At 38.2% G+C, this 22,297-nt stretch overlaps 1 protein-coding gene across 6 annotated transcripts in view; it reads left to right on the top strand.

Moving 5' to 3' along the window:
* Stxbp6 (syntaxin binding protein 6) overlaps positions 1–22,297 on the top strand; it is a 233,934-nt gene that overhangs the window by 175,121 nt on the left and 36,516 nt on the right. For 5 of the 6 annotated variants that reach the window (XM_031357476.1, XM_031357479.1, XM_031357474.1 and 2 more), the window contains 2 exons: positions 15,017–15,147; positions 15,957–16,122. In XM_031357476.1, coding sequence (XP_031213336.1) covers positions 15,017–15,147; positions 15,957–16,122 — 297 coding nt within the window. The remainder of the gene's footprint in view (positions 1–15,016; positions 15,148–15,956; positions 16,123–22,297) is intronic. The other variant, XM_031357477.1, reaches the window with a different exon arrangement.

Raw genomic sequence — 22,297 nt, 5'->3', positions numbered from 1 at the left:
TGGGGGGGGGGGCATACTTGCTGATCAGTTCTCAGCTACTCTTCCAGTGCCTTCCATGCCTGTCTGCCTGCCACCATACTCATGATTGTGATAGTCATGGACTCACTCTGAACATGTAAGCCCTTGTAAACTCTTTATTCTATAAGTTGCCTTGTTCATAGTGTTCCATTACAGCACTGGAGGAGTAATTAAGATATCAGGAGTCTTACTCTTCCAGGTTGTATAGCTAAAGGAGGGAAAGAAAGGAGGGGCAAGCCTGTGGAGGATTGCATGCACCATGGCCAGCTGAGTAAGGAAATGTGGATGTACTGATAATTTTGGCTCACTTCCTTGGGGAAGCTTCTCCATCCTCCATGTGTGTTCTGATTTGTGTGGAAATTTAATATAAAACTGAGCACATTGACAGTCGTTCAGCATTTCTTCCTTTTGTTCTAATCTTCATCAAGATAGTACTTAGGAAAGACCTTAGGGATTTTTCTTCGGAAGAAACCCTTTAATACATATGGCATCATTTATTTCAGAAATGACTCTTGGTCTGTTACACAATACTAATGACATGCATAATGTATTCCACCTTGGAATTTACAGCAGAATTCACAGACATGCAGAGATGTAGCTCTTTACCATGTGGAATGATCTGGTTGTCAATTGTGACTGTTTATTTTCCTTGCCACATCTGCCTTAAATGAACCCAAGGTTTAAAAAAAAAGCAAATGAACAAAAAAGAGAAGACATGTCCAAGGACTGTGGAGGGTGGGGCACATACAGCCCCGTGACTTTTTCTAATGGTGTGGGGATGATGTAACTAACATTCTACATAGTAGAGTCATGACACTGAAACTACACTCACAAGTACTTTGAAATAGTGAAGTCTCAGAGTGTTTATAATGTGGTAGATGAGACAACACATATGTATAATAATACAAAGCAGGATGTATAAACAGTTGCCTTCTATCTGCTAGGCATCTGGCTATGGAAATGGGAGCTGTTTGGTAACTAACCTAGAGGATTGTTTTTTGTTTTTGTTTTTTTTTTTAATTTTGTATTATCATAATTTGTATCTTGAGGTTTTCTATCTGGAGGGTCAACAGTTATACAGAGTTGAAAGACTATTCATTGTTATCTCTGTTTCTACTTCTGACATCTGGTATAAGTGGCTTTTGCCATTTCTTCCCAGGACTATAGGAGCACATATTCCAAGGATTTCCTTGCTTTCAGGTATACTTCTGCCATGACTTATGCACTACAACAATTAATCTAAAAGAAAAGTCAATCTAAGTATACTCTTGATTCATGTTTATATAGCCACTAGGCTTAATGGCTTTCCTTTGCTTCTCTCTCTCTCTCTCTCTCTCTCTCTCTCTCTCTCTCTCTCTCTCTCTCTCTCTCTCTCTCTCTCTCTCTCTCTCTCTCTCTCTCTCTCTCTCTCTCTCTCTTTCTCTCTCCCTCTCCTTTCCTCACAAAGTTTCACCACCCTAGACCAAGAAGCATGTCTTCTTTTTTTTGTTTTTGTTTTTTGGAGACAGGGTTTCTCTGTGTAGCCCTGGCTGTCCTGGAACTCACTCTGTAGACCAGGCTGGCCTCAAACTCAGAAATCTACCTGCCTCTGCCTCCCAAGTGCTGGGATTAAAGGTGTGTGCCACCAGTGCCTGAGGAAGCAAGTCTTCTTTGAGGTGGTTCAGTCAGTCCCCAGTCCAAAAGCTTGAAAATATGGGAAATGATACTGTAAATTCAAGTCCAGAGACAGGAAAAGGCAAAGAGCAGCATTGTACCTCAAGCAGTAAGACAGGAAAAATAGGAGGAAACTCCCTCTTCATAAGCCTTTTCCTTTCAGTCCTCAGTGGATTAGAAGATGCCCACCTCCATTGAGGACAGTAGTCTTTACTGAGTGTATTGATTCATATGCTAATTTTACATATAAAATGGCCTCACAGAGATACCCAGAAATAGTATTTAATATGGTTTCAGCCCTAAACAGTTGACATGCAAAATTAACCGTTATAATGTATGTTGGTGTAGGGAGCCATGCAATGAAACAGAATTGATGAAAACCTAGGAGGAAACATTAGGTTTAATAATGAGGTGGCGCTCCTAATTCAAAGTATTAGGAAGCAGGGAAGCAAAGGAATTATAGACCGACCACCAAACCTCATAGAAGAAGGTAGAGGGTTAGATGACTGGCATTGAAAATGCAAAAATACAGCCAGGTGGTAGTGGCGCACGCCTTTAACCCCAGCACTTAGGAGGCAGAGGCAGGCGGATTTCTGAGTTCCAGGCCAGCCTGGTCTACAAAGCCAGGACAGCCAGGGCTATACAGAGAAACCCTGTCTCCAAAAACCAAACCAAAACAAACAAACAAACAAAAAAAACCCCATAAACTCATATATAATATAATTATAGATCATATAATTATATGATATAATTATATGATCAATATAATATTATATAATTAATATAATAATAGTACATAATATATTAAATATAAGAAATTGAACTCAATTTGTATAGGCTGTTCAATTGGTCCAGGAAATTCATCCTCATTCTTTTGAATGTTCTGAAGGCTTCTGATTTCTTCATAACTTCAATTTAGTAGAGTAGAAAGGAAGTGCACATATGATCATGTATACCCCAGTATCTCAACTATTTTTTCCTGTGTATTTCCTTATACATTTATGTCCATTGATGTTGACAGTGCTTGAGGCTTCCATCATTTGGACTTAGTTTGTGGTTTTGTTGCATCCAGTTGTTCTAGTTTTGATTGTCAAGAATGTTTCTCTGCTCACCATTTTGCTTTTATGATTATGTTAAAACCCACTTGTACATGTATGTGCAAGATCTTTGCCTTGGGGTCTCCATTTTTCTTCTCTGAATTATGTATCCTTTTATTTTAATGTAACATATTGACTGGGTTTAGTTTTATATAGTCTTGTAATCATAACACTTTGCTCCTTCAGCTCTTACACAATGTCTGTTCTTCAAGCCTTGCATTTCTGTATGAATTTCATATTCAATTTCTACCAAAATGCCTAGTGACATTTTTAATGAGTTCTCTAATAAATCTTCAAGTCAATTGGGGACAATTGACCTACTAATAATACTAAGTTTTCTAGCCTGTTGCCACCATTACTCTTTATATTAATTTAGAGATTTTTGCATTTTAAAGTTGCTGATTCATTCAGCTTCTTGAACATGAGGTATTTTTATATTTGTCTCTAATTATTTAAAGTTTTTAGTATTCAGTGTGCAAGTCTTTTAGTTATTTGACTAAATATATCACTAATAATTGTATTCTTTTTAACACTATTGAAAATCTAAAATTTTGGTTGACTTATTAAAGTTTTACTATATTATTTTTTTCTTAGAGAAACTAAGCCAATGGTTTTACATAAAGATAATCTGACTGTTATGCTCCAACTGTCAGTTGTGTAAGATTATGATGATGCAAAATTATATTCATAATTCTATTCTGCTTTTCACTTTAAGTAGATAGTCAAAGATTTACATTTGGTATTTGAAACTTTTTTATTAAAATATACTTTGTGTTAGATAAATTTGCCCAACCATTACTTAATGTAAGTGTTCTGAGCATGTTTAAGATAGGCTAAACTGAGATATTCTATAAGTTAGTTAGGGACATTAAAAATATTAGATTTATGATACTTTTCATTTTGAAGACAAAATACCATTATAAATCAGAGCAAATATACACACACAGACACACGCGCACACACACACACACACACACACACACACACACACACACATTCATCTTGATTGGATATAGCCACAAGATTGAAATTGATGGGCCATACAGTCTACGGATGTTTATCTGTAGTAGATATGGTGTTAACCAAGATAAATTCAACTAGATTTATTCCCAGATGGTTTTTACTAATGTGCTGGGATTTTTGTGTGAGTCAGAACATTTCGTTGATTTTATATTCCAGAGTAGAACAGTAAATACTTCAAGTATCAGCTTCTGAATACATCCTTCAGGTTTTTGTACCGTCAGTGATGCATGCCTTCATTTAAAACATATGATTAGAAGTGTATCCAGTGAGAGATGGTGAAGAAGAGAGCAGGTATCTGTGTCTTTGCTTGACTGATAGTTGTAATTATATTTGACAGCTTGTGTTTGCTAAGTAATAAAAGCTTTGCTTTTTTCCAAAATCCTAGTCATATTAAATGTTTACTAACTATCCCACTAGGAAATTGTGTCAATTATAACTCTTCAAGTTTTAGCCGCCTTCCCTTCTCCCTTTTCCCTGCTTCCTTTCCTAGCTTCCTCCCTCTGATGGTATTGTCATACAAGGAGATCCATACTCACATGACATATTTCCATAGTTCATTTCTACTTGATATGCTTTGTGAAACACTATCGTCAGTAGTGATGCATAGTTGAAGGGGTAAAATGGGGAAACTGAGCCTCAGGCCTGCATCATACAATAGTGAACATCTGTCTTTTTTTATGGAACTGAAAGGAAATAAGATACTTCCACCTCTCTCGGCTGTGAAATGTTGCACCCAGTTGTTGCATTCCTTGTTGCATCCAGTTATTCTAGTTTCGATTGTCAAAAATGTTTCTCTGCTCACTTTTTTGCTTTATGTTTATGTCAAAACCCACTTGTACATGTATATGCAAGATCTTTGCCTTGGGGTCTCCATTTTCTTCCCTGAATTATGTATCCTTTTATCTTAATGTAACACATTGGTTTAGTTTGTAGTCACATCACATTGCTCCTTCAGCTCTCACGCAATGTCTGTTCTTCAAGCCTTGCATTTCTGTATGAATTCAGCTAAACATGCTTTTCTCAAGTCATCGAGGTATTATAGATATTGAATTTTTATCAAATATTGTATTTACCTGAGGACAATTATCATTTGCTCTTTATTTTCTAAGTATATAATGTTAATGCTGAAGGAAAGTATAGCATTAAAGGACACGGTCTCGTCTTCAGCTTCTTGGGGAGAAATTGGATTCTTGAGTTGGGTAGCTGCTGCTTTCATGCTTGTGTGGCTAGCTCCACTGTAAACCTCTTCTAAGAATAGATCGAAAACAGTGTTTACCTCATCTTTTCCAGAACTGAGGAAGTAAGAACGGAACAGGCTCTTTGCCGGTAGTTAATTAAGCCTCTCTGTTTCCTTGTTGTATATTATAGTCCTTAATGTCACTTGAGTTGAATCTCCTTCAAATTCCATCAAAATTGTTTCTCTGAGCATTTACTTCTCTGGCTTGGTTGTTTGATTCATGGTTTGTTCCATGAATCAGGAATCTCATATATCTTCTCAGATAAAATGCAAAGTTGCAAAAACTAATACTTTATTTTATATATTTTTTTTTATGTTCCATCTCACCTTCACCCCAAGTACATGTAAATTGATTTGTTCTCCACGTCTATAATGAATTGTAAAGGAAGTTGTATATCACACACAGTGGGAGTAGGTCAAATCCCAAGGCTCAGATCATGGTTTTAGGGACAGTGGAGCAAAAGAATCACTTGCTAAAGGAGCTTCTAGGATAAGGTTGCAGTAAAAATTAATGTACATGGATTTAATGCTCAAACTTCTTTCTATTCTATTTCTATTCTATTTCTCACAATATTTCCATAATTTCTTGATGATTATCCTTCCTTTTTACTCAAGGTCCTAGGATATACCTCTTTTCCAGTAATATGTTCAAATCTCTTAAGACTGACTTGATTTTTGGACCCTAGCATTTCAACCTGAAAGAAGTTTTTTGTTTGTTCCTGGTTTCTGGTAGGCACAGAGCTCTTCTTCTTTATCTTGGGAACCATTCAACTAGTCACTGATTTCTAGTTCATGCATGCACCAATTTCTACTATGTATCACTTTATGTTTTAGGAGACATCAATCAGATCTTAGTCACTGGTCTGTGGCTGTAAAGAGATACCATGACTAAGGTAACTCTTAGAAAATAAAGCATTTAATTGGGGGCTAATCTACAGTTTCTGAGGTTTATTCTATTTTCATCACGGCATGGAACAAAGTAGGTCACATGGCATTGGAACAATAGCTGAGAGCTACATCTTGATGCACTGGCCAAAAGTGACAACAGGCTTGGCTTAAGCTTTTGAACCCTTAATGCCTACCCCCAGTGACATTGATTTCTCCAAGAAAGCCATACCTACACTAACTTGGCCACAATCTCTGAATCTTCTAACCATTCTCAAATAGTGCTACTCCCTGATGACTAAACATTCAAATGCCTGAGCCTATGTTGGGGGGCATTCTTACTTAAAGCACCAAGATCATAATTGTAGTTTGGGGATAGCAGAGGGAATTCCTGTCTTTTGGGTTTACACTTCCTCATTTCAGACTTACAATGTAATGGTTCAAGACAACTTATGCTGTATAGGAACCAACAGTCTCTTTCAAATAGATATGTTATCTAACCTTGTAATGATGAAATGTAAGTGAACTTATGAACATGGTAGATTTTCAAAAGTATTTGCTAGATTTTCAAAGGATTGCCTAGATATGAGGCAGTCCTGTGACATTGGAGTTATACATTCTAATAGGCATACTTCCTCCCCTTTGGTAATTTTAAAACATTAAAACAAGGTGGTGCCTCCAGCAAAGTTCTAGAAAGTAGGTGATTGCTCTTTCAATGCTCTGGACTTCCCTAGAGAAGGTTTGAGGTAAGATGTCTTATCATAATTGTTTATAAGAGAAAGCATTTTTTATATAAATGTTTCCTTTTTTCATAGCCTTTTGGAGAAACTTTCCAGCTTTCCCACCACCACCATCACCATGTCTACTACGACCACCATGTCACCCTCCCTGTTCCCAAGCCAGTTTTTCTCTTCCAGCTTGAAGATAAGAATGACACAAGCACAGCACCAGGAAGTAGTATTACCAAATAAGGGACCTTTTGTGTTGAAAGCTTGTTCCTTTATGATTATCCCTGATGGAGACCAAAATGATGGATTCTGAGTTTCCACCGTCTTCCCTTGGAGCTAAAGGACAGGGATGGCTTAGCAGTGTTCTCCCCTTCCCCCACAGTTCCTTATTAAAACCTGCAAATGTAAGGATACTGTTGGGCTCACTAGGTTCTTTATAGAGAGCCTGAGTTTCAAAGATGGGAAGAAGAGAAGCCTGAGCCCTAAAGACAAATGTAGCAATCTGAGAAAATGGTCTGATTTTAGAACCCAGGGTTTCAACCTTCTAGATTCCAAACATATATAGGTCCTAAAGTAAACACACCTTGAAATGCAGGGGGAAAACCTGTACGGATAGCCACATGCCCAACTTCCCACTAACTGTAACAGAGCTGAGGGTTCCCTACTCTGAAAATATTTATGGTAATGTTCCAGAAGCTTCTGTTTTTCAGCTTTATAAACATTCAGTCGCAACTTCACCTGACAAAATTGCCGATGAAGCCACAGACCTGAAGTGTATTTCTCATGCATATTATGAAGTCTAGTGACCATAAATTAAAGTTTTAACAGAGCCAGAAGGAAACCAGATCCAAATACCTACCCATCCCTTTATTCTGCTCCCTTGCAATGTTGGTAGTAAGAAGCCATCCTGAAGTTTGCTTTGATTTCCTGAATCCACGTTGCAGATTTATTTTTGTTATTGTTGCTATATATATTTTTTGTCAGATACTTCTGGCACAGCTAAAGAGGAACAGTGGTAAGATTGCATATAAACACTTTAAAAAAATACCTAAATTATATGTTTCTTACGAAATGTTTTAAAATCAAAATGTCTGGCCATTAGACCAGCCATGTAGGAACCTGGGCTATGCCATTAACACTGAGTTGTTCTTACATGGAAGATTATGATAAGGCTAATGTATTATGATATTTATGGTACCTAAAGTATTTGTATAGACATGGTGAATTCTCTTATCACTTGTTTATTCCTGGCTTCATGCTCTTATGTGGACATGGATTGAGTTTTTGTTTGTTAATTTGTAGAAATAGTAATGTAAATTTATAAAAAATTAAGTGCTTGGGTAATGGAATTTTCATGCACATGTTAGTAAAAATATAGTATGAGATAAAAGATGCACACAAGTAGCATAAAGTCCACTTGTTTATATGGCGATTATTTGTTACATATTGAGAGTTCAGCTTAGACTACAGAGCTTAGTTCTGAGATACCCAAAGCTACACAAAGAAACCCTATCTCAAAGACAAAACAAAACAAAACAAAACAAGACAAACAAGCAAGAAAGATAAGTTGTATGTTTGTCAGGCAGGCAAAATGCAGGTGTTTTGTCTTGTTTTGTTTTGGGAATTGTGGCAAAATGGTGCTGTGAATCATGAGACTAGGGAAAATTATGCAGATGTTTTAGAAAAGTTGTCATTTTCCAGCCAATATTTCTTGAAATTGAAGGTTTGTGCCACCATCATTTGTAGCCTTTTATTTTGCATAATATTCAAGACATGTCCATGTATGTCTGTCCTTTCCTCCTTAGTCTGTTTGCATCCCTCCCATCTACCTTCCTGGATCACTCCAAGACCAGCTTTGATATGATTAGCCAGGACTTTTTTCTTTTTCTTTATTTACATGTCATATGATTTCTCCTTTCCCAGTTTCCCTCCAAAAAACAAACAAACAAACAAAAACAACAAGAACAAACCCCTGTTGCCTCCCCGCTCCCCATACTTGCCACCCCACCCTCTCCCACTTATTAGCCCTGGTATTCCCCTACACTGGTAGCCAGGGATTTTTAATGGACAGATGGTGGCAGCAACAGTATTGACTCCTCCTCTTCCTCTTCCTTCTCTTCCTCCTTCTCAAGACATGGTTTTACTATGTAGATCATGATGGCCAGGAACTCACTATGTAGCCTAAGCTGGCCTTGAACTTAGTGATTCTCCTGCTTCGGCCTTCCAAATGATGAATTAGAAGTGTGTATTTCCTAGCCCAGCTTGCCTGTTGGTTTTCAATTAAGTAGGATGCTTCCTACTTGGGGCTACTTAAAGCTGAGGATCTCCATCCCATAATTCCAGTCTGGTTTTAGTTTTATAGAATGGTTCATGGAGAGGCCATCTACTAAAACACATTTTGGAGTTTTAGTTCATGAGGTAAGGATAAAATACAATGTGTGTGTGCGTGTAACCATGGATATGATAATCTGGACACAATCCTTGGCATCACTGCTTCTTAGCTGTGGTTAAGCTACATTTGAGGGTCTAGGATCAACTCTAGATGAAGAATAAAGAAAAAGCATGAAGCCATTCTTTTTCATCAGAGCTAATAGTAAAATGATCTGGGATTGATCTCCTACAGATTTTGGTCTTTCTTTGATGTCAACACAGGACCAGTGTCTATCATGAATGGAAGTAAGAGATCAGGAAGCATTAGACCTGGATAACCCCAAAACATAACAAATGAGCCTCAATATGTAGAGTATACACACCCGAGAGGGACCTTTTCCTGATGTTTTGTCCTATCTAGGAATGCATTCTCATTTTGATGGTTTTTAACATCTGCCTTAATTTCTAATCCTTCGGTCACCAAAATCTAAGTAACAGATGCCACACCCTCTCTAGCTTGAAATTAATAGTACATGTATTTTAACTATATTTATCATATTCATTTCTACTTAATGGAAACAAAGTTGTTCATGTATTTATGTATTTAAATGTATTTTGTTAACTTATTTAAGTAAAATGTATGGTTATTTAAAGGGAAAATTAAGAAAATAATTCAGGAAACAATACAAACCGTAACAGGGATCATGAGAAAGAAAGGCTTCAATTAATTCTCATGCCAAATAAAATGGGACATTTGACATTTCAGAAAAAAAAAATTGCAGTTGAAAGAGCAAAGGCTCAAAGTTTATCACTTAAGTTGCAGATTTTCCAGTTTTTAAGTGTGACTTTGGCAGTGTATCTCTTTCTGTGCCTCAGTTTTCTTATCTATGAAAAAAAATGAGGCATAATTTCTGCCTTAGTCACAGGGAAATCAAACTGCACCAAAGAGATGTCTAACATTACATACTATTTTTAAAAGTGTGTAGGAGCCTTTCTCACAAACTGGTAGGTAGTAGCTTAGATTCATGTGGAAATTTATCTACATCACATATGTTTAGGGACTCAGCATGTGTGAACTGTCTGACTTGGTTCTTCACAAACATCTCAGAGAAGCAAACATTGAATATTTTCAAGCATCCAGGCTTGCGAAAAAAATCTGTCTTTTTACGCAAACGTCATTCAATGTAGAAATGTGGTGGGAGAAACCTACTTGGGTAAAGACAGGTCTTTCTGTGAACTTAAGTTATAGTCTGCAATATGAGTAGTGAGCAAGAGACAACCCTGAGGAAACAAAGGAAATGGTCTTTCTACCACGGAGACCTCATTTGCAGGAAGTCTGGAGGACAGACATTGCCGGGAGCAAAAGGCAGCCAAAACTTAGTGGACAGAGAGGAAAGTGAAATGTTATGTCCTCAACACCCACGTGCTGTACACGAGGTCATCTAAGGCTTTATAGGTCATGGTAAAGAGCTTCCATTGTATTTAAAATGCCTTGAAATACCACTTCATTTTAAAAGTATAATTCAGTCCTCTACATTCATAGGCCAATTTGGGAAAATTATGAAAATCCATGCTGGAGACGCTGCCCCTTTGCAACAGCCCTTTGCCTTTCTCCAGTGTGTGTCTTATTTCTCAAAGCCTCTCACTTATTACAGAAGACAGCTTACATATTATGAATCACCCCTCCACCCCATGTGCTTAGTGCTCCACTGCAGAATTTTTATCCCTCCTGCTGCTACCTTGATTCTTGAGAGGTTCTTGATTAGAATCCCATCTTGTTATTTTTTTTTCTTTTACTAAAATATTTAAATATTATATAGCAATCAGAAGAGCCACTTGTGGCACATGTTTTTAAGAAAATGAGATAAATGGTAAAGATTGAGTAATCTGAGTTCATATTCTAGTTCCCAATAAAAGAATTAAAATTATCACATGAGAGTTAAGTAAATAAGACTTTATGTCAAAGGTTTTGAATGTGTGTGTTAGTAGCATGCAGTAGTCTTATTATATTAGCAAACATAGTATGTGTCCAGTTTCAAGCCATTTAATTCTTGAAATACATTCACTATCCATTATTTTCAAATTTGTTATTATTGCAGCTTTCTATTTTAAAATAGGCTCATTTTATAAGGAACAGCAAACATATACCAAATATTTTAAGTTTCTACAAATAGCTTGGCTTTCCAATGTCTCAACCTTATCCATGTGTCACTAGGGGGAGTTGAGGAAATTTATTAAGTCCTGGAGTTACTCATAAAATATAAGTGCTTCTTAGATATTTGTTAAATGGATAGATATAAGTCTGGTGGTTCTTGGCAGTCAATCAGCTTTGGAATTAACCAGGTAGATTTAATATGTGTATGTCAGAGCCATGTTCCCAAGGGCTCCATTCACACAGTTCATTGTATTTGCTGTACAAGGGGCTAGGTGTTCCTGATGCTCAGTTAGTGTTGAGAACCAAGGAAGATGACTGATACTGCAGTATCTCCTTGGACTGTCATACCCACCTGCTACTATAAATACCTGTTTCTGTCTGTCTTTTTTTTTTTTCAAAGATTTATTTTTTGTTATTATGTATGAGTATGTGTAAGTAGCTGTCTTCAGATCTCTTTACGGATCTCTTTACGGATGGTTGTGAGCCACCATGTGGTTGCTGGGATTTGAACTCAGGACCTTTGGAAGAGCAGTCAGTGCTCTTAACTGGGCCATCTTTCTAGTCCCTTGCCTGTCTTTCATAGTTATTGAATGCACAATGTAAATTACAGTAGTTACTTGGTGTTTAAACTTATTGAAAAATAATCAATTGAGGAATGTATTTTACATTGGTAGTGAAGAACACAGAACTGTGACATTCATTTTTAATATATTATTTATTGTTTGAGAATATCATGCATATATACAATGTATTTTGATATCTCTCTCTCTCTCTCTCTCTCTCTCTCACACACACACACACACACACACACACACACACACACACACACACAAACTCACAAACTCTTCAATTCCAACTCCCCCTTGCCTTTATCACTGACTACAATTAGTGCTTCCAATATGGACATGGGTTTAAGGTCAACTGCTGAAGCATGAACAACTTATCAGGGGCCACAACTTTGATGAAAACTGACTCTCCTCCCTCACCCCCAAACCCTCTACAAACCCGGAGCCAATCAAATGCTTCTGTTAGGTAGAGCTCAGCCCCATCATCGATGCTGAAATTTTGATTGGCTTGATCTGAGTACTATGATATTTTCTATCCAGGTAATTAGTTTGCATTTGAAGAGTTGTTTTTAACTAACTTCCTGGAAGACTACAGTCTTCACTGGACACATGAAATTTGAGGGCTTTAATTTTAAAGATTAGCCTGAGACTCCCAAAACAAGGAAGGAATTAGATTACATTTTCTTCAAGTTTTGTATAGTCTGGAGTGGATAGTCTGGAGTGGTATAGTGTTTAAGTATTTTGATTTTGTAAAAGGAAAATCTCATTTAATTCTATAATAATGTGTATATAATAACATGATTTTAAGGCACCTGATTCAGACTCAAAACTAGGATGTTGGAGATAATAGCAATAAACAAAAATCAAAGCAAACTGGGCTTGGTGCCCAGGAAAACTAGCCAGATGCCAAGAACTGGGCAAGCAATAAACTAATAGTGGAAATGAGGCAAGAGAGGATGGGACTGTAACTATATACTTTATAGCGAGGTCTCTGCTGGGGAATTTTGTGGGGACTTGGGTCACTGTGGGTGGGGTTCCTGGCCAGTTCATTTCAATGACAAACACCCAGTGGAACTTACCTTCCTGACGTGTACATCTTCAACATGCAGGAATGTACAGTGCTCCTCCATTGTGTGAGAGCTTTTATAATCCTATAAACTACTTGGAAACAAACAGGCCAGGAGTAAAAATAGGTGTTCATAACAACTGTAACTGAAGTTAGAAGGAAAATCTGCAGTTTCCCAGGATGCTGAAATGTTGTATGATTTACATAAACAAGGGAGGAAATCCTCTGAGTATTCAGGGGTGTGTATCTAATACACATGTCTAACACACATGTTTCCTGTTATTGAAAAGTAGTCTTTAATATTTTAAGGACATTTTAGGGCCTGAATATATACCAGGTGTTTTTTTTCTTTAACAAGAAAGTGTAAGCTCAGAGGACAACTAACAGAGAAACCTATCCAAGTCTTTTTTTCATTACAGGAGGTGTGTGTGTGTGTGTGTGTGTGTGTGTGTGTGTGTGTGTGTGTGTGTAGAAAAGCTATCATTCCCAATGGTTACAAGAGTCTAGAGCACTGGTTCTAAATTTTTCTTGTGCTGCAACCCTTTAACAGTTCCTCATGTTGTGAAGACCTAGAACCTTAAAATTATATTCATTGCTACCTCATTATGGCAACTTTGCTACTTTATGAATCATAGTGTAAATATTTGTGTTTTCTTGTGGTCTCAGGAAAGCACTGAAAAAGGATCTTTCAACTCCCAAAGGGGACATGACTCACAGGTTGAGAACCATGGAGCTAGAAAATGTCCTGAGAGGCTATTTGTGATCAGACACTATAGCACTTCTTGTGTTTGGGGTACTGAGGGAATGATGGCTTGCTAACTACAGAAGTAAATGCAATTGAGGTGAAGTGTTCAGAATCTTTTATCCAAATATATCTGAAGTAATAGATAACAAGCTAAAGCATTGGCTAAATTCAGGTTAGGAACTAGGAAGATTGTTCTAAGGCCATAAAGTCATGCTGCGACTTGGCGACTTTTACCACAGTTAATGGCAGGGTGACCCCTTTGACTTCTTTCTTAGGCTTTTCTACTTCAATAATAAGCTTTAGGATACCTGAACCATAGAGGCTTCTTTTTAAAAATGTGTGTGATTCTGACTGTCTGTCAGTCTGCCTCTCCACTACTAGAGCTAAAGTTACGTATAATTGTGAGCCTCCCATCATGGGTCCTAGGAACCAAACTCATGACCTGTGCTAGAGAAAGAAGTCCTCTTACCTTTGGAGCTATCTCTGCAACCCCACAGAGCCTTCTCACCAACTATTAGAGCAATTTCTTTCTCTCCCTTATGTCTGGAAACTCTTTTTGCCACCTGCTAAGTATCTGCATAGCTATTAGAATCAAGGGGGAAGTATTCCCCAGATGCACTCTCTTAAAGGCAGTGACTGGGATCAAATGCATTGCAGCCAGTGGTGTTAAGTGGTTTTCCTATTTACTCTCACTAACTTCTACACATATGGCTCAGTAGCTCATTGGAAAGACTTGTCAACATATGTAATTACCTCCTCCACCATCCTTGAACCTTCAAATCCCCAAATAAGCAAAGGTGGAAATGTCTGGGATGCCTATTTACCAGAACCTGTGCTTAACATCCCCTGAGAGAAGATGCTGTCCACCTGCCTGCAGCATAGGCGATTAAGAACTGCTCAAGGTGGAATGATTGCCCTGGTCCTCAGGTTTAGGGAATAAAAGAATTTGTGTTGGAACTGTGCCCAGGATGTCAGGCAGATAGTCTTAATCAGATGCAAACTAGATACAAACTGGGTCATGCTATAAAGTCCAGTTTATTACTGAGACTTCAGTATTTTCAATGAACTATAAAACTGAAAATAAGACAAGGAATTGGTAACCTTCCCCTCACTTAAAATTCAGCCTTCCTAATGAGCCCTGCCTGGTGTCTGATTGCCCTGTACACCTTTTTTCCTGAGAGCTGCAATTGTGCACTTGTAGCCTCTATTAAATTACTTGGTGTTATTCAGTTCAGATATCTTCAGTTCAATTGTGTGGAGGCCAATGAAGCAACAATTGTATTAGAAGCTGCATTGAGAGGGGAGGTTATAAGTTCTTTTTCTCTTGCATTCATCTCTCCCCAAAGGCAATGCTCATCTTCTCTCCTGCACACGCCTATTTGGTGTCCTTTAAAAATAACACAGAAAGAGGAAATGAGCCAATTTACCTGCCCATCAATCCGAGTATAAATATTTTTTTTTTCCTTTTGGCAGTGACAAACAAGAAACCCACACAGGCATCTATCACGAAGGTCAAACAGTTTGAGGGCTCCACATCATTCGTCCGAAGATCCCAATGGATGCTTGAGCAACTTCGCCAAGTTAATGGTATTGATCCTAATCGGGTGAGTGAATTTTTCCAATGCTGAGCAAAGGAGTTCTCTTCACATGATGACTCCGCTTTAGCACAGTGGTGGCGATGGTAGTTAGAGTCATTCTTACAAGGCTTTTTCAATTGTGTGATCAAAACTTTTCCATCACTGTTACTATCCTATGGGAAATTATAAATCTTTCATGTTTGATAGAGAAATCCAAGAGAATGCATGTGGAAAGATGCTGTCTGCAGCAATATGTATCAATACAGGGCAGAGTTCAAAGAATCATGCTCCTGAGTGTCTCTATGAAAACCATGGGCTCGTCAAATTTTCATTGGCCTCCTAATGCCAAAAAAATTAACAGCACTTTAAAATAATGAATTATGATTCCTACCGAAATATGTTATGATATAAACATCTACTCAAAAGACCCATTTCCTTTTGTGCATACACATCATAAAAACCCCAAATATCAATGAAGTGCTAGAGTAACAAGGGGAAGTCCTTTCCAACCCATGTATAAAATATTAACAAATCACAATGCTGAGAACTTGGAGGAATCTTGTTTTTTCTAGTAATTGGGTAGATGATATATGGTCAGAATTCTGATACAAGTCTTAACTCCTGCAGGGACATCTCTAAATACAGTACAGTTTGGATTTATTAGCTTGACAGAGACATGCAAACTCTCTATGAATTTAGTTTCTGGTAGAGAAGAAATGTGTGGTTCATATCTTGGGAGTCTTTGTTTTAGTTTTTATGCATCTTTTGACGAGACAGAGCTCATAGCAGAAGTTTGTGTAGGTCAAGATCAGTAGTTATTCCACTGTCTCTTCCAGGATTCTGCAGAGTTTGATTTGTTGTTTGAAAATGCCTTTGACCAGTGGGTTGCTAGCACGGCCTCAGAAAAGTGCACCTTCTTCCAGATCCTCCACCACACCTGCCAGAGGTACCTCACAGACAGGAAGCCAGAGTTTATTAACTGCCAGTCCAAAATTATGGGAGGTAAGTAGGCACTTACTCTATTTTAGCTATCCTATTTACCAACACTCTTTTTCATAGAAGAAGCTGGGTGTTGAGCAACATAATTAAAACCAAACAGAAGCATCAGAATGCTCAGAAGTAGTTGTGATGTGCCACGTTTAGAGGCAAAGGCATGCTTTCATCTAAAGCTGATCTTTTTAGAAAGCATTTCTACTTAACTAAAATGGTTTGCACATGAGAACAAACCTATCTCTGTTATTTATTAGGAAAGCTTTCCAGTTTGATCCCTTTGTTACCTTTGCTATAATTCTATTGCACAACTCTCTTCTGTATCCCTCCTGCTTTTCTTCTTGAGATATTTTTCAAATTCCTCCTGAAACTGACCTCACTGTCTTTTCTTGTCTCATTTTTTTTTTTATTACTGTAATAGAACACTTGACTGAAACAACTTAAGAAAGAAAGGATTTATTGTGGCTGATAGTTGAGAGGAATGCAGGTCCTTCCTGGGGGGAAATGCATTGACAGTTAGGATGGCTAGAATAGCTGTGTCTGTGAAGCAGAGAGAGCCTGTTGCTTTGTCCATCCACAATGTAAGTCCCATGTCCAAAAAGTTCTGCAACCTCCAAAAACAGTGCCACCAACTGGAGACCAGGTGTTCCATCACATGACCCTATTGAGGGCATTTCACATTTAGACTGTAACACTGTCTATCTAAAGCCATTCTTGTTTATTCAAGAACAGCACACAAAGGCAAATTGGTATTCTAGGCCAGGCTGAAGGAGCAAACATTGGCACTGAAAACAAAGAGAACCATTTAAGGGTGGCCACATCTGTCTTTCCAGTGTCACAGCTTTTAGGAAACCCAAGTGGCTAATCATTCAAGCCTTGATGTCTCTCCAAATTGGGGAAGATATTTTATAACCTTGGTCTTTGCACTGCCCTATTTTCTGATTTAGAAAAAAAAATTTTTAACTGTGCCAATTTTGCCATCATCAAATACTAAGAGACGGTCTCATTAGAGATGTTGCATCCTCTCCTTGCCCTCTCCTGTCGTCCATAAGACTATGGGGTACAGTGCATTGCTCTGTGAGAACAATCCATACGTTCATGCCTGTTTTGCTATTTGTCTATGAGATGTTCCCTTGAGAATACACTGCTGACTTTCTTATTGTTCCTGTAGTTATTTACATCTTAGGGACCTCGGAACATCTTCCTTATGCATCAAGGCAGTCTTATACTGTAGCTCCCCTGTTTAGTTCTCAAACAGGTGAGATGATGGATGGTGTATATTTTCTTTAAGGAGGACACTTCATACTTCATGAAACTGAAAAACAAGTGTAGAGAGGATGCACCAAACACTGACCTATTTGGAAAATATGCTGGGATCTATAGTCCCCTGCTATGCCTTTGTCTCTAGTAGATCATACATTAATTCTGATGCAAAAGCCGATCCTTGACCAGTTAATTAAATGGGCAGGGTAAGTTGTGATAGGACCACTTGTGACTGTTTTTAGTGAGTGCAGCGTTATATAGGAAAGGAAGCTTTTAGTTATTCTTCATCAGATGTGGTTTTCTCTTCTAACCTAATGTCAGATTCACTCCTGTTATGAAACATTCACTGAGGTTGGTATTTCCAGTGGCATTCATGCTAGAACCCCTGTGACTCTTGGGGAGGACTCTACCTAAGCATTGAACTTCCCTGTGTTCTACACTGTGAGCGGGTAAGCCAGAAGGAGAACCAATGTCATAGGAGCCCCTCCATCTCTCACACGGTCACCATTCACGGTGAACATCCTTTTCTCAAAAGTCATACCCAGCTGGGTCTACTGGCCATTTGCCCTATCTTCTGTTACCTTCTATTTCCTTGTGAATCCTAAAGATGCAGCACTGAGATGGAAACCCGTAATTCGAATGCTATCCAGGTAATATTGATATTGGTTAAAACTAGATTGCTTCTCTGTCATCAGAAAAAAAAATAAGATAATGAGACCAGACACCAGAACTAATATTACTTCCTGTCACCCTAGCTATTTGTTTTATTTCTTTAGATTTTAGTTTTTCCAGGTATAACACCTGGTAATAGGCTAGAGGATTTCAGTTCTACTGTTCTGAGAATCTATAATTCCTAGGGCGTAGTTTATTGTCTAATTATTTCTTGACTAGGGAACTAAATAATTTATTGGGTTAAATATTGGCTGTTCCTCTATTTCTTAGAAGAACAAAACTGTTCGTATTGAGCATGTTGTAATTTTCTGGCAGCATGTATGTCCCTAATGAATGCAATCTGTCTTATTCAAACAGTTGTGAATCTTGGATAACAGTTGGGCCAACACAGTTTAATGAATCAGTACTCTTATTCATCCTCCTTCCTTCACATTACCTAATTCTGAGACTTAAAAAAATGGCGTTTCTTGGATCACCCCCTTTATTTTGTGAACTCCTTTCATCTTCAGTAGATTACATTCTCCTAATTTCAAAAAAAGCTTTTCTTATCACCTTATATGCAGGTCACAAGTTGCAGATGCCAATGCTCACTTTACTTTGAAATATGACAGCTTGTGATGTTTTAGAAAATAGATTGATGTTGGTATTCTGCCCTTCTTAAGCCTCTCTAATATGTTATGTTATTGGCATGAATACACCCTTTGGAAATACAATTTACTATCTCTACAGAGAAGGAAACAGAATCAGAGTTGCTAACTAGCCAGCGAAGGGTCATGTTACTGGGCAGGGGTGAAGATAAGAGTCCAGCAACAGCTTTCACAGACCTAAAGGCCCCTTCCTAAGAGAGTGCTGCATGGCTGGTGCTCCCTGAGTTGTGCAGACACTTGTTGAAAAGTTTTAGTCAGAAACTCCTGGGTTATAAAGGAGGCCAGCATAATAGGGGTGGACTAGAGACTGTGGAAAGTTTTAAATGCCTTTCTTGCTACTTTATGAATATATCAGACAATTCTCTACATTTTGTCCTAAGAGCCACAGATTCATCAGGGACCTTTAAAGTCAACTTGTTTTATATTGTTTGTATTTAGGGAGGGTCAGAATTCCAGTAGATTAGAGAGATGAAAGCATCGGACCGATGGTGCACTTGTGGTCATGCACACACTGCCTCCCTGAGATGCTGCATCAGCTCTAGGGCCATTCTTGGGAAGACTGAAGCCCAGTGGTTTCAATGACTTTATCAGGGTCAAAAAAAAGGATGTCTGTCCCCCGAACAACACTTTTTTTAAATACCAGTTCAACACAAGGTTATCACTTAAAGTTCAACAACACCATGACTGCCATTGTACCCCTATATTTATCAACTGTGCAGGGCATGCATGACTGTATTTTTCTTTTTTTCTTGTGGGGGAAGGTCAGTTACATAGAAATGAAATTGTTTGTTTGACATATTCAGAATTCTCTCCTCCAAAATGATATTCGCCTAGCTCCAAAGGAAAGCTGAGACATTCAGGCCTTCTCATGCTAGTTCATAGTGTGCTAAAGAAGTGAGTAAAGTCTAGTCTAGTTGAAGGCCCTCACAAAATGGAAACAGAGCATTCTCTCAGAAAGTTGCAAAGGGGAACATTGTAGCCTCTGCTCATGTGTTTTGTGACTGGCATCTTCTTATCTCTAGATAGCTGAAGAAACAGGGAGAAGGGACAGCATTTTCAATGTCATTCCTAGTCTTTTTATAGGACCCTCTCATGCATTAAGGATCAGTCTCCTTTTAAAATGAAACCATCCATTTACTTTTCTGGTTCTTAAAAGTACCTGGCTACCCACACAGATTGATGACAGCAGTCAAAGCAAGTTACAGCTGCTGAAATGTGACATGGTATCATGATAAGGGTCCCTGAGGGTACCATGTCAAGTTCACAGGACTTGGCTATTCTTTTGGCATCCTACCTTTTGTTTTTTTCTATATTTATTTTTAAACATAAATGATGGTATAACAGTATACCCTTGATAACATATGTATGCTTCAATCTGTCCCGCGCTATCTCCCGCCGGCAGGAAAGACGCGGCACACACGGATCCTTCTGCAGTACAAACTTTACTTTCACTAGCTTCAGTTGAGGAGGAGGAGAGCCCCGACTATATCAAAACCCTTCCCTTATATAGGGCCGTATGCCCGCCTCAGACGTGGCGACTCACGATAGGCTGTGAGACGATCAGGCCATTTGACGTGACCAAGGGCACTCGTTGGGATTCACAGGCACACGCGCACAAAGCGTTCAACGACAAGGCATTCTGATACTAACGGCAAGCCAAATGCCATCTTTTAATGGCGATGTGCTTATGAAATGGCTTCCTACATCAATCTTAAGCTTCTGAAGTGAAATTTTCTACTAAGTCATTATAAAGAAAGACTCCCAAATACAGCATTCATTTAGATAATGAGTATTTTATTTCATATTAATTCAAGGTCCCAAGTCTGGCTTTGCTATTTTGCTTACTTCATTACTCTTGGCTAAATGGGAACGGGTTCCAATAGCTCCCATCTTGTGTTTATAACTTCACTTTTTATAGTGATTGCTGCTGACCTCCCATTTTAAGCTTCAGTTCTGGATTCCCAAGTATTTGCACAACATAGCGAGATATCTTTTGAGAGAGTACTCAAATCTCTCAAAACACAAAATTCACACACACTTCATATACGCCCTGTACACACAGCCTGACGGTAGATCTCTGTAATATTCTTAATAACTTTGTACATAAAACAAAGTTTCTCACAGCTAAAGAGGCTGGGAGAATCTGTTCTCTTAAAGACTGGGCAAGTGTCAGCTCACACCTGCTTTTCACTATACCACATCACAAAGTAAGACGGGAATATTTTACATGTCATATATTGTCTGTGCTCAGAATGTTTTAGATTTGGAGGTCATTTTTGGTTGCAGATATTCAGATAAAGGATGAGGTATGAACTGCAGACAACTCTCTGAGTATTGACAATTTCTGTGTTGGACCCAGAGTCAGTGCATTGCAATACTAGTTTATTTTTCACTAAGTGATATAAATTATTTATGGAATGAAGTGATTTATTCTCAAGGCGAACATTCACTGAAGTATATCTTAGAATTTTTTTTTTAAATGCCAAATCCAAAAGCCTTAACTCATTCAATTACTCCCTAATCTTTTGCTTCTTGGTGTGTCATTCTCCAGTGGCTCTTCCTTCTATTGTTTGAGGTCCAGGCATGCACTTCTTCTCATTGAATCCATAAGGGATTTCTCAGCAATGGCCATGTTTCGGTGCTGTGTTGTCCATGGAGTTACACCCACAAAGTAGGCACTTTCACCACTTTAATTAACCTTCCTGATGGGCAGGACATATAAGAAGTACATACCAGAGAGGTAACGGCCAGACTGTATTTGAAAGTATGGTTAGTAGTTGACAAACCATGGCAGAATGAAAGAAGTTTTCCTTTATTCCAACCATTATTCCAGACAGTATGATTTCTATGTTAACTATATTCAGATTTTTTTTGTGGCAGATTTTTTTTTCCTCCATGAAACAGCCTGTTTTAAAGGGCTATATATTTGATCAGCAGCAAAAGGCATTTCAGACACATTGCCCTTCTGCACTCTTCTCTTCAGATGGTGAAATAAAGCCCAGACTTCTGAACACTATTAGGATTCCAGGAACACAGATGCCTCTGATGTCTCCTTCATCCAAAGCTGGCCTTTGTCTGTCCCTACTGATTGGTATGCTAGAGAGAAAGGCCAAATGAGTCTACTCTGTTCCCCTGGGGTAGACAGAATGGAAAGATTGGATCACAATATGACTTTGTATTATACTTTCTTTCTCAAACAAAACAAGGTCATCCTTTAGTGAAGTGTGGGAATGGAATATGTCACCTTGTAAATGCCACAGACATAAATAGCATAAAGTAAGACAACAAATTCTTTTCAGGGGGGTGCGATAGTTAGAGGTGGCTCATTGGTACAAATGTTTGCACGACCATAAGGACCAGATTCAACTGTCCAGCACCCAAATAAAAAGTCAAGTACAGCTACACATTTCTACCTCCATCACTGATAGAAAGAGTAGAAATGAAGGATCACTGGAGCTTACTGGCTGCCAGCCAAGGCTTCAAAGAATTATATATATATGTGTGTGTGTGTATATATATATATACACATATATATACATATATATACATATACATGTATATACATATATATACACACACATGTATATATGTATATATACGTGTAT

Source organism: Mastomys coucha, unplaced genomic scaffold, assembly GCF_008632895.1.
Source record: "Mastomys coucha isolate ucsf_1 unplaced genomic scaffold, UCSF_Mcou_1 pScaffold6, whole genome shotgun sequence".
Classification (NCBI taxonomy): Eukaryota; Metazoa; Chordata; class Mammalia; order Rodentia; family Muridae; genus Mastomys; species Mastomys coucha.
This window is presented reverse-complemented; position numbering and strand designations above follow the sequence as displayed.